At 38.6% G+C, this 12768-nt stretch overlaps 1 protein-coding gene across 1 annotated transcript in view; it reads right to left on the reverse strand.

Moving 5' to 3' along the window:
• Window positions 1-2465: 2465 nt before the first annotated feature.
• The window catches only part of LOC149828796 (protein tesmin/TSO1-like CXC 5), an 85804-nt gene continuing 75501 nt past the window's right edge, over window positions 2466-12768 (reverse strand). Inside the window, exons 5-8 of the mRNA XM_090017732.1 lie at window positions 3932-4041; window positions 3704-3798; window positions 2997-3398; window positions 2466-2874 (exon numbers count right to left, since the gene is read on the reverse strand). Coding sequence (XP_089873858.1) covers window positions 2645-2874; window positions 2997-3398; window positions 3704-3798; window positions 3932-4041 — 837 coding nt within the window. The 3' untranslated portion in view covers window positions 2466-2644. The remainder of the gene's footprint in view (window positions 2875-2996; window positions 3399-3703; window positions 3799-3931; window positions 4042-12768) is intronic.

The following is a 12768-nucleotide window of genomic DNA, read 5'->3' on the forward strand; positions in this document are numbered from 1 at the left end:
ACAACCATTTTTTTCTTATATAATCTACTTAATTTTTTAACATAGTGAGTTTTGACTTTATTTTTAGGCATATTATATTAACATTTTTAACGCACGTGAATACTATTAATTTTAAATTTATATTTCTTAAATTCAATATATTATTATTTTTAAACATACATAAAATAATATTAGTTTTATATTCATATTCATTTCTAGTTTCATGCTTATCTTCACATTGTCATTGTTAAAAGTTTGACTTTGTAAAACTATAATAAGACAGTAACTTTTATTTTTAAGTATTACACCTAAACTCTCTCTCTCTCTCTCTCTCTCTCTATATATATATATATATATATATATATATATATATATATATAGAGAGAGAGAGAGAGAGAGAGTAGCTGAACACCAGATCTAATCTGGTTCAGCATAAGTAGTTTTCAACTAATTTCTAGACTCTGTTTGGGGGGGGGGGGGGGGGGAGATGGTATTTTATGGTGTAATTAATACCATCTACCCCTGAAGGTGTTTGGGAACCCTGTTTTGGGAAATGAGAATGGTGTTGAGAGTGGAGATGTACCATTTTCAACTACATTCTCAAAAGGATCTAGTTGACAACTCCAACCTCATCTCCACTCTCAGCGACCCTCTCATCTCATCTCTAACATCGGCTCCCAAACAAAGAGCCTTAATCGAGTTTAGCTTATCGATCTGATTTTGTTTTTAATATGATTTGTCAGTAACTGCATCACTTTAGATCCAATTCAGGAGGAATGTGAAAACCATGATGAGCTACGCGGTAGATGTGTTAAAGAACAGCAGACTTGCTAAAGCTTGCAGTTTCTGAATTTCAGTCACAAATATTGGCATCGGCTATATCTTGGCGAGGCTATTTTTCTTGCAATATTATAAGTTCAGTGATAAATCTCAAAAATATCTCAAGAAAATCTCAGGGCTTAAAAAATAAAAAAAATGTATAAAAATAACAAAAATAAGCAAGAAAATATCATGTTTAGATAATAAAATACATATATAATAAAAAATAAGTAAACATACAAAATAAAGAAGAAAAAACACATTTGAGATGTAGAAAATAAATTAAAAAAATAACAATAATTGATAATAGTGCAATATTATCACAAGAATATTGTGATAATATGGCAATATTCTTGTGATGATATCGGGATATTATCAAATTGGCAATATTTTCAAAATATCAAGATGTTTTACCTATAATATCAATTGCTAAAAATACAGTGATAATACCACAATTTTTTTAAAATATCGCCAATATTTGTGACTATGATTCCAACCAAAGTGACCAGGAAAAATGTGATGCAAACTGGAGTTTCAAATCTAAAAGTGGTCATCTAAAAAGTCCGTTATAAGGACCCAAGTATCCATTGGCAGACATTAGACTAGACTAGCAGACTCCTTGAGCTCATGAGGCTTGGTGGTTCCTATGTCACAAAGATATGATATAAGTACATACATGTACGTGACTTGTAAACGTGACACTGATTCGATAAAATTCTGAAAAATATAACATGGTGACAGGTTTTTAGATCAAGTTTGCAATGTAAAATTGCATAAAGACCGTGGGCTCCTCGTGGGATGAAGCAATGGACGGTGAACAGATCACCTGATCTGCTCTCAGGTAACCGATATTTTACTTCTGACTTCTGGATTAGTGGGCAGACTTTTTCATCTAACAAGCTTTAATCCCAAAGAGAAGTGATCATTCTGTTCCATAATCACAAAACATAGCTCATTAGGTTTCTCTCCAAGCGCGCTATATCAACCTCCATAATCCTATATATCTAGTGAGCTCACAATCTGGACAGTTGACCTAGAAACCAAATGCCCCATTCTATTTTAGATCCAAGTACACCGACAGGTAAATTTAGACGATCTGAATTTCAAAACAATACACTACATCTGTGGCTCAGCCAGTAATAAAAATAAAATCCGCCGAACCAGATATCATATATCAGAAAGCCAATCAGTGAACCAGATAATTCCATGGAGTCCACCCCAATTGCTGGTTCCGGTGACAACAATAGCTAGTGATGGGCAGGAGAAGCATCTGGTGCAACCAAGTCACGCTAACACAAACAAAAACTCATTCATGCCCACGAGGGCTCCACCTTCTTGGTTAGAGGTGGTCGTGGTTTCACACCTGCATGGGAAGACCACGGTTCCAAACCCATAGGAGGCATCTCTTGCTACAAAGTCGAAGCTGAGTATACTCCCCAGTGAGCAGGGGGGGACATCGAGGGTTTTACCAATCAAAGGCCTGCCAATGTGGAAACTCACCCACAAGTCCATGGTCAGCAAATCAGCAATAATACCGAAGCCACCAAAGGGGGGCAGGACACACCACGATCCTGACACTTCTCAAGGCCAAAATTCAACTTGATCCTGTACCTCTCTGTTCATTTGTTTATTTGTTGACCAAATATAAAAGGAAAAAATTGAAATATAGAACTTGAAAGAAAAATATAAATACATTAATGATGATAAGAGAAAAAAATTGAACCCCAAAAAAGGGGGTCCTTCAATTGGCGAACATCAATTGGCTTATACTCTGTTTAGTCGCTGCTGAAAAAACACAGCAGCTCAAGGTAACAGGAGATTAACAAATTTGCTTATGAACTGACCTTCATTGATCCGGTGTCTCCAATTTTATATGCATTTCGCCATTCTCAACAGGATGCCCAACCTTCATGGGCAAGCCATTGCTATGAACTGCTGTAACCAGATTTGCCGGAGGAACCAGGTTTGCTGTTTGGGGCCTTTCGGCACGTGCTGATGCTGCAGCTCTTGTAGTCCCTGATTCTTGATGACTTCCATGCAGCTCGGGTTTTTCCGCATGCATAGAGTATTGTGATTCTGCACAAAAGTAGAAATTTGATTTCTGAGCAACCATTGAACAAGAACCATCAAATTCTGGGACAATAATTTCAACAAGTAAATCTTCCTTGTAGGTCTACAAAGTTTCACGATAGGGTTACCTCTCATTCTCCCAAATGTGATGAGCTTTCGAAGGCAATCTCGAAACTCCGTCAACACACACCTCTCCTGCTCTGCATAAAGTTCCGAAGATCCCTCGTTGTATGGGAATCGTGAAACCATACTACTCCCATGGCCTGGAACTCCAGATGGGGATGCTGATGCTATGAACATAGTGTCTTGCTCATCGCACATGAGCACTAGCGTTCCAGGTGACATAGGCCTGCTCTTCTGCACATCAGCATCATTTGAGCCCGACTCATCTGCTCCTGTTTCATCCGGCTGGTTTGCACTTGAGCCCTCAGCTGCTTTGCAAGAATCATTTTGTGGTTCTGTGGCCAACTCCTGGGGACTTTCAGACTGAGCACCTACCTCTATCTTTTTCCCCTTTGGGTTATTTTTCCCTGTACAATTCAGATTAATTAGTAATCAACAGCATTGGAACTCGAAACTATGCTTACCTCCAGTAACTATTAAGGAAAACCAGCACCATTTCATATAAAGTGCAGCTTGTTGCTTGCTGTAATCATGAATTTCTCTTTGCCAATAGAGTTGCTCCAGACTAAAGCCACATAAGAGAAGTGACAGAGAAATGTGCATACTTCTGCACTTATATAGCCAATCCTAGAGTTCTTTCAGTTACTTGTTGCACCATACCTAAACAACCTAAAATTTTGAAGACAAACTTATAGGGAAGCATTTGAAATACCTGTAAATGCTTTAGCAGCTTCTCCTGAAACTACTACCAAGAGCTTGCAGAGCTCCTTCACATCCTCTGGCTGGACAACATCTGCTAACAGAGACCTAAATCACAGGTTAAGACAAACCACATGTTAGATATAGTATAAGAAGACATGAATTGCAAATACCTTTGAAATTGGATCCATTACCTTTTGAAATAAAACAAAGAATAAGACAGAAAGCAAAAATGCACTACCTGTAAGAAAATTTTGAAGAACCCAAGACCGTAGGAGTAGCCACATGAGAAGCAGAAGCAGAAGCCATGGAAGAGGATGCTGGGGAAGATGACACCTTTGGATGATTTGCCTGAACAAGAAGTAAAAAAGAATGAAATTACTTGCCATAGTATTGAGTAGCAAGTAATTCTTATCACCAACAAAGTTGGTTGCCTGTTACAGGTTATTATCCCTTAAAAGCTAGTGAAAATCAGTCATCTCCGATTCTAGGCCCACAAGATAAGTTGGAGAAAGCATCACTTTGGTGAGGAAAACAACTCACCACCAAATAGATATTAAGCTATGGCACAGGGACTCGGCTAACCGGGCGCCGCACCCGGGTCGACAGGACGCGATGCGGGTGTTAAAATGTATCATTCAACTTATGTAATCTTATATATATTTTATATATATAAAGGATAATACATATTCATATATGGTATATATGCATATTTATTATCCTAATTATATATATATAATATATATTTTTCTATTTATAGGCATAGGGGTAGTTTAGTCATTTCACAGTTTTACGCATATTCCATTTGGAATATGTTTGTAATTTTTACTTTTATTTTTCGTTTTTATTTTTATTTTTTTTAGTGGTTTGCGCCACCTAGGGAGGCTCCCCAAAGAGTTGTTGGGGAGCCCCCAACGGTCATAAATGTGACCGTTGGGGGCTCCCAATGACTCCTTTGGGAGCCCCCTAAGTGGCTCCTTGCTTGTATTATAAATAGGGGCTTTCCCCTTGTAATTCCCTCACTCCTTGAAGGAGCTTATGCTCCATTGTATAGGGTTTTTACCCTCTTCTTCCTATTTCTTCAATAATATTCAGCTTATGACTTTAAGTCATATTTATCCCTTTTATGGGTTTATGTATTAGCACTTGATGTGCTTGTGTTGTTCCCTTAAGTGGGTATTTTCGCACTTAATGTGCATGTGTATGGGTTCATTATCGAACCTAAAATATTCAAAGTCACTTTCTCACATGGTATCAGAGCAAGGTTGAGATCGAGTTGCTCTTCGGTGCATCGGGAAGCGTGGTATTCAAGAAAGTTTTAAAGAAAAATGGTGAAGTATTAATTTCTCTCTCTTTTCTAAAAGTTATTCGGTATGCATTCTATTTCTTTAAGTATTGTATGAAGAATTTAATATGTTATTTTTTATGTGTACTCTTTGTCATTATGTCTTTTTATAAAATTTTGAGTTACTTGATACTCTATTGAATATTTTTTATATACATACTTTTTCGTATGTTTTTCTTTGAAAAAAAATTAAAATGATAACTTGTTTGGCGAAAAATTAGATATATGATTGCTCAAAACTTAATGGGTCGGTAAAGATTTATGACCATTGGAGCCTTGAATTTATATTTTAAACATATCTTTGTTTATAAGAATACATTTTATATGTGGTAAGTCTTTAAAGAAATGTATGTTAAGATTAAAATGTTTGTGAGATGTAGTTTTTCGAAAAATGCTTGGCATATATGAAAAATTCCTTAATAAGTTTTGATTCACTTACCTAATGTGTCCTTTTTATATGAGCAACATTTAATTAAGAAAGTTTTTTTTCTTTCGGTTGAATTAAGTCATGTTTTTTGATAAAACTTAAGAGCTTTTTGAATTTTTCCTCAATAAATGTTTAATTTTATAGATTTATGCCATAGTACAATCTTACTTTATCATAAGGTTTTTTAACAAATCTATTATTCTTCTTTGTTGGGATTTCTCTCACTTTAGTGGAGTTTCCCCCTTCTTTGGGAATTTTGTGTGTTTTGAGCTCTCTTTAAGGAGCCTTTTTGGTCCTTATAATCTTCTTGTGAGTATATGCTCTTTTATGAAGATTTCATGGTTGTTGTGAGAAGATTGTTTGTGAGTATCTTTTTCCTTGCATAATATCCTTAAAAGATTCATTAATACTTGTAACCCTTTGTGGATCTTTTGAGATTGGTTGTGAGCATCATTTTTTAAGTTACAATAGTGGATTTCATAAGATTTTCAAACTTCACCATCTTTATGAATGCCCATATTGGCCTAAGTTTGTTATTTGCTCATTCAAGATTATTGTCATTTAAAAATCTTGCATTGCATAAAAGTGCATCTATTATCATTTGGTATGCATTTAGTTGCACTTTATATCTATCATAGTTGAGGCTTGTTTTTGACTTTTTGATTATTCCAAATCGGTTCTTACGCATGATGTTGCTTAATATTTCATAATTATGTTAGTTGCATAATAAGTTTTTTTTGTATAAATGACTTCTTTTGAAGATTAAGCATAATTCGTGTTTATTTGTTGTTATAAAACATATTATTGTGATTGATTATATTGGACCTTTGATTCAATTTTTAATCGGTCTTTTTTTCTTTGAAAAATAATTCCTAAAGTGTTTATTGCCTTTTGTGGCATTTATATTTGTCCATCACATGTTTTTTTAATGCATCATTGTTTTGGCCTTATTTTTATATTAGAGATGTTTGTTGAGGTGAGTTAAGGGCACCTTGTGTTATGTCATTTTAGATTGTCCAAATTGCCATATTATAGATGGTGGTTGAGGTGAGTTATGGGCACCTTGGGACTCTAAAATGATTTGGTATATGATCTCTAATTATGAGTGTGTCACTCGTTGTTATGTCATTTTAGATTGTCCACTTACCATATTATAGATGGTGGTTGAGGTAAGTTATGGGCACCTTGGGACTCTAGAATGATTTGGTATATGAGTGTGTCACTAGTTTGATGTTGGCCATTGATCTTATGGATGCTCTTATTTATATATAAATGTGATGGATATATGATGTTTGAAACCTTAAAATGTTTTAAGGGATATTAAAATCAAGGTTTTAGGGATTATTGCCCAACCTTTTATTGTTTATGAAAATTATGAGTGCAGTTGCACATTTGTGATTTCGTGCTTTTGTGCACAAGTGTTCCATATGTTCTTGGTGTGCGTATGTTCACACATTTATTTTCAAGAATATTGTTCTATCGGTTGTTGTATCTTGTTGAAGATATTTTTACATAGTTTATTCCAAAATGTTATTTTTATAGGTATTCTTTCTGAAGAATATTGTTCTATTGATTCAAGGTTTGATTTATATATATGTTTGTCATTACAAGTTTTATTACCTCAAAAGTCTTCTCCTTTTATAACCCTTATCTAAGTGTCATCATATGTAGACAAGAATTTTATTACACATTCGTGTGTTGGTAGCCATTTGTTGGCTTTTGCTCTCTTGGTCTAGTAGCTGAACACACTTGTCTTGAGTGTTATTTTATGTAGACAAAGCACATTGATTCACACCATGGTGTGTGATTTTAGTCCATGTTGGCGTTTGTGTCCGTGTTCTAGTCGCTGAGATGTATGCTCATGGTTGACTTATTTCACTCATTTCAAGTGTCATCTTATGTAGACAAGAGATATATTGTGTTTTAGCCCATGGTTGGCTTGTTACTCTTGTTCTAGTAGCTGAACATACTTGGTTTTGAGTGTATTTTTACGTAGACAAGAGATGCTTTTGATCCATGTTGGCGTGTATTCTCTTGTTCTTGTCGTAGATGCACTCATTTCAAGTATTATTATATGTAGACAAGAGGTTCTTTTGCACACCTTTGTGTGTGTCTTTGGCCTTTAATGGCATTATATTCTTGATCTAGTAGCTTATACACTTGATTTATGGGTTTTGGAGGACTAATGAGGTAGTTGTTTGTAATGGATGAACTATTGTTGAAATTTGCAAAATTTCATTCATGACTTGTGTTTTAAGATATTCAAGTCAATCATATTTTTGATATGCATATTTTAAAATCAAGTTGATTTTTGGCATTTAATCTATATATTAAGTGCTTATGGTTTTTTGGCCACTTTTGTATGCAAAATGTGTTTTTTGTCAATTGAGTGAGATTTTCCTAAATGGGTAAGATTCTCTACTCAAATAACACTCTTCGTTTTGCCTCGTAAATGGATTTAAAACCTTGTGAACTCTTATGTTTATTTTGTCTAAAGTATGCTTGGAGACTTCGTTTCTCTTGTTTGGCACTTCATTACATGTTTAAAGCATGTTCATTAATGATTTTATTTCATGATAGTATATGCATATGCGCATTATGGCCTTTTAAGGCCTTCTTTCATTAAAGCATATGTAGCTTATGCCTCTTCGTAGACTTATTGTGGTGTCCCTTAGTGGACCATTTTGTTATTTCCCATTATGGGGTTGTGATTGTCCAATGATGGACCTTATAATTGCATAATGCATTCTTGCAATTCATTTCCGCATAATTTGCTTCCGCTCACTCTTTAACATGATGTATGATTTTGAAACTTTGGTTTTCTAAATTTACTTTTCATGCTAAAATAATTATCCTATCATATGCTTCAAATTTCTATGCATAAGTTATATTTTTTCACCATTGTTTTGCGCATGTGTCATCCGATATGGTTTCAATTAAGCTTGTTAAAAATGTTTCAATTGAGTAAAGTGCAAAGATATGTTTTACTTGTTTCTTTGTTGTTGTTCCACAGGATCTTGAAGATAAGAGGAAAAGAAGTACCTTGGATAGATCATGGAAGGTGCGCATCGTTAAAGACGTTGGAGGAAGACATTTGCAATGGCATTCGTACGGAAGACTCTTGAAGCCTTGAGAGTCTTCCTCCTGCTTTCTTCAATCTTTTCGTTCCCCCACGCAAAGTTTGAGGGGGGGTGTTAAAATGTATCATTCAACTTATGTAATCTTATACATATTTTATATATATAAAGGATAATACATATTCATATATGGTATATATGCATATTTATTATCCTAATTATATATATAAAATATATATTTTTCTATTTATAGGCATAGGGGTAGTTTAGTCATTTCACAGTTTTACGCATATTCCATTTGGAATATGTTTGTAATTTTTACTTTTATTTTTCATTTTTATTTTTATTTTTTTTTTAGTGGTTTGCGCCACCTAGGGAGGCTCCCCAAAGAGTCGTTGGGGAGCCCCCAACGACTCCTTTGGGAGCCCCCTAAGTGGCTCCTTGCTTGTATTATAAATAGGGGCTTTCCCTTGTAATTCCCTCACTCCTTGAAGGAGCTTATGCTCCATTGTATAGGGTTTTTACCCTCTTCTTCCTATTTCTTCAATAATATTCAACTTATGACTTTAAGTCATATTTATCCCTTTTATGGGTTTATGTATTAGCACTTGATGTGCTTGTGTTGTTCCCTTAAGTGGGTATTTTCGCACTTAATGTGCATGTGTATGGGTTCATTATCGAACCTAAAATATTCAAAGTCACTTTCTCACAGCGGGCGCAACACCCGGTGCAGTCAACATAACCCTGGGTGCGGTCAACCACACCCATGGTTATATTTGTCCTATATGGCCTTTGGTCAACTCTGACGGAGTCCATTTTGGACCTACAAAATTAAGAGGGGGGGGGGGGGGGGTTAGGGCACAAAACCATCTCCCTCCTCCCCCGACCCCTCCTCCTCTTCCAACGGCAGCAGCGCTCCCCGACCCATCCTCTCCTTCTCTTCCGACGGAGGCAACGCCCACAACCCCCACAAAGATACCTCTCTAAAGCCTAGCCCTGCAGGGCCAGGTGTCTCTTTGGTTTGACTTAGCACAAACACCTGGCTTTGCAGTGCCAGGTGTCAGATTGGTTTGACATGAATCAGATCTGGTCTGATTCATGTCTCTGGCTGAATGAAACGAGACCTGGGTTTGAACCTATGTCTCATTCAATGATCTGGGTTTGGGTTCAGGTCTTATTCGTCGGGATCTAAATCTGGGTCCAGATCTGATTTCAACTAATTCAGATCTAGATCCGAACTCAGATCTGATTCCAAGTCCTAAACTATTAAAAATTATATATATATATATATATATATATATATATATATATATATATACACACACACCCTCCCGCACCCAAGTTTTTTTAAAGTGCTGCATCTCCACACCCACACCTATGCGACATAGGTATTAAGTGTGGCTCCGACAAAGGAAAGCTGGCTTAGATATGGTCCATTCATCATGTGAACCCTATTATGTGCAAAAGACACCTTCTCTGACATCAGATGTATTACAAGGAGTTGGGATTCAGTGATAGACCAACCTCACAGGAGCATGTGTTCACCCTCATGGATAGAACATGGAGGCAAGGACAAGTGTTTCCAATGGTGATAAGATCTCAATTCCTACAAGTAGATGGGAATTGTAGGATTCACCAAACATTTATAAGGAGATGGTTTATTGTAGGTTTGGGACTGTCATATTAATTTATTTTAGGACAAACAAATTGATCAGCATTTGACATATTGCAAAATACAACTTACAGTGTGATCCTTTTTTTATGGAACAAATAGGTAAAGATGCATTATCAACAAATTAAAAAAGACAAGCTAATTAGAAAGGGAGAGGACACTTCTCACAACCATGTTGGTACTGATTGTAACAGCAAAGAACAAACAATGAAGTGCATTAAGAAACATTTTCACGTACTTTTCTTACTATAAACCTTTTCTGCATTTTGGAGCAAAGATCTAAACTGTGTGAGGCAAACACATCTAGGTAGTTAGGGAGTGTTCAAAATGCTAATAATTTCTTATGTATCTACTTTCATACCTCAGCCTTTTAATATTTCCAGAACTTTGTTACATTTTACGTATATATGGTCGTTTTAGCCATTATTTGATCGATTTTCTGTTCCGTCAATATTTGGGATATTAGCTTTGACCAGATGTACTTGACCACGAGTTTTTTTAAAAGGGAAAAAAAGAGATTTTGAAAAAACCGAAAGGGCTTTAGGGTTTTTTCACGCAGCTCAATCCGAGTCTCCTCCCTTCTTCTCTCCTCTCTCTGGCAACCGATTGGCGGAACCCAGAATCCGGTGACCTTCACCGACATCCGGCGACCTCCACGGCGATGAATCCATTCAGGTACGTACTCTCCTCTCTCTGTATCTCCCACGACCTCTCTCTTTCCATCCCTTCTCTCCATCTCTGTTCTCCCTTTCGTACCCCTTTAATGGGGCTCCAATGCTATCATGTGAAAATAGTTTCTAACAAATGCATATCTTACACTCTTTGTCAGTTTCAGTAATGTTCCATTTTAGAAATAATGTTACTGATACAAAATTTCCAGGGAACAAGCAATGTAATAACCTAGGAAAAAAAATTCCATTTTGGATTCGGGTTGGATCTGGACTCGACCCGGACCCAACTGAGGCACCACCTCTGTTACGCCTTTTAAAGGACGAAGCCGAAGGGGAGGGGAGGCTCTCGAAACCCCCTTCCACCCCGACTCTCTCGTCTCTCCTCGATAACCACCGCCTCTCGTCTTCCTCATTTCGCCGGAGACCAACGTCAGCTCATCGCCATCGGCGACTCTCTCTGACGCCGTCGGCGACCACCAGGTACGCTCCTCTTCTCCTCTTTCGTCTGTCTCTCTCTCTCTTTCCCCCTTGTTTCTCCGTTACGCAGGGAGGGGAGGGCCGAACCACCTCCCAGCTAGCCTAGGTTCCAGGGGGAGGGGCAAAGCCCCCTCCCTGCGACCCCCTTTTAGCGAGGGAGGGGGCAGAGCCCCTCCATGTGTCCTACAGGGTAAGGGAGGGGCCGATTCCCCTCCCAGTGCCCTTTTGACTGCAGGGGAGGGGTTGACCCCTCCCTGCATCTGTCACGACAGGGGAGGGGTCGAGCCCCTCCCTACTCCTTTTACAGCAGGGGAGGGGTCGAGCTCCTCCTCCCTGCTCCCTGTTACGGCAGGGGAGGGGCACGACCCCTCTCTGCTTTCTGTTACGGCAGGGGAGGGGTTGAGCCTCTTCTCCCTTCTCCCTGCATCTCATTACGGCAGGGGAGGGTCGAGCCCTCCCTACTGCCTCTTTTGGTCAGGGGAGGGGTCGAGCCCCCTCCCTGCACCATCGTCTTCTTCTTCTCTCCTCCTTTTCAGTCGGCAGGCTGGCAAGGGCTACGCCCCCTGTCGCCTGTGTCCGACTGGTTGGCAAAGGGTGATGCCCCCTGCCTCCTGTTGTTGATCGACTGGCAGGGGTTTACAGCCCCTGCCTCTCTCTCTCTCTCTCTCTCTCTCTCTCTCTCTCTCTCTCTCTCTCTCTCTCTCTCTCTTTGTTACCTTTGGTCTGTGGCCCCTACCTAACGTCTTTTAACAGGATGACTGAGGCATCGCCCCTGTCGCCTGAAACTTTTGGATCGGCAGGGGCTAAAGCCCCTGCCTGTCGTTTCTGGTAGGTCAGCAGGGCTGGAGCCCTGCCTGTCCTTTGTCGACAGGGGCGATGCCCCCTGTCGCCTGCATTTGTTCTTCGGCAGTAAGGGTCATTGGACCCTACCTCACATTTCTTCAAGGTTGGTGAGGATTGTTTCCCCCTGCATCTTGTTTGTTTTCCGGTAGGGGGTTTCGCCCCTCTGCCTTGATCTTGCTGCCTCTGTTGCTCTTCTGCATTCTGCAGGGAGTTGAGCTCCTTGCCTACCCTCGTATCGGGGTCTGGTATTGCTGCAGGTCTTACCGGACCCACTTCTCATTTGTATTTTGGCATGCTAACCTTTTTAGCATCACAAGTTGAACGGTGGATCCTGCTCGCTCTTCATGGCTTGAGCTCGTGCTTACCTACACAGCTGGCATACGAGGACCGTCACCCCTCAAGGTAGGGGAAGATTGCACGGAGGACTTGGACAATTGAATTAAGTTCAATTAACTAAAAATAGGTCATTAAATAAATATATATATATATAGAAATATATATATTTATACGAGTACGCATTTAACTCAAGGACGCGGTTTCGCGATCCTTGTCCTTTACTTTGCCGT

This window comes from Nuphar pumila, chromosome 9, assembly GCF_984573655.1.
Source record: "Nuphar pumila chromosome 9, dmNupPumi1.hap1.1, whole genome shotgun sequence".
Lineage (NCBI taxonomy): Eukaryota > Viridiplantae > Streptophyta > Magnoliopsida > Nymphaeales > Nymphaeaceae > Nuphar > Nuphar pumila.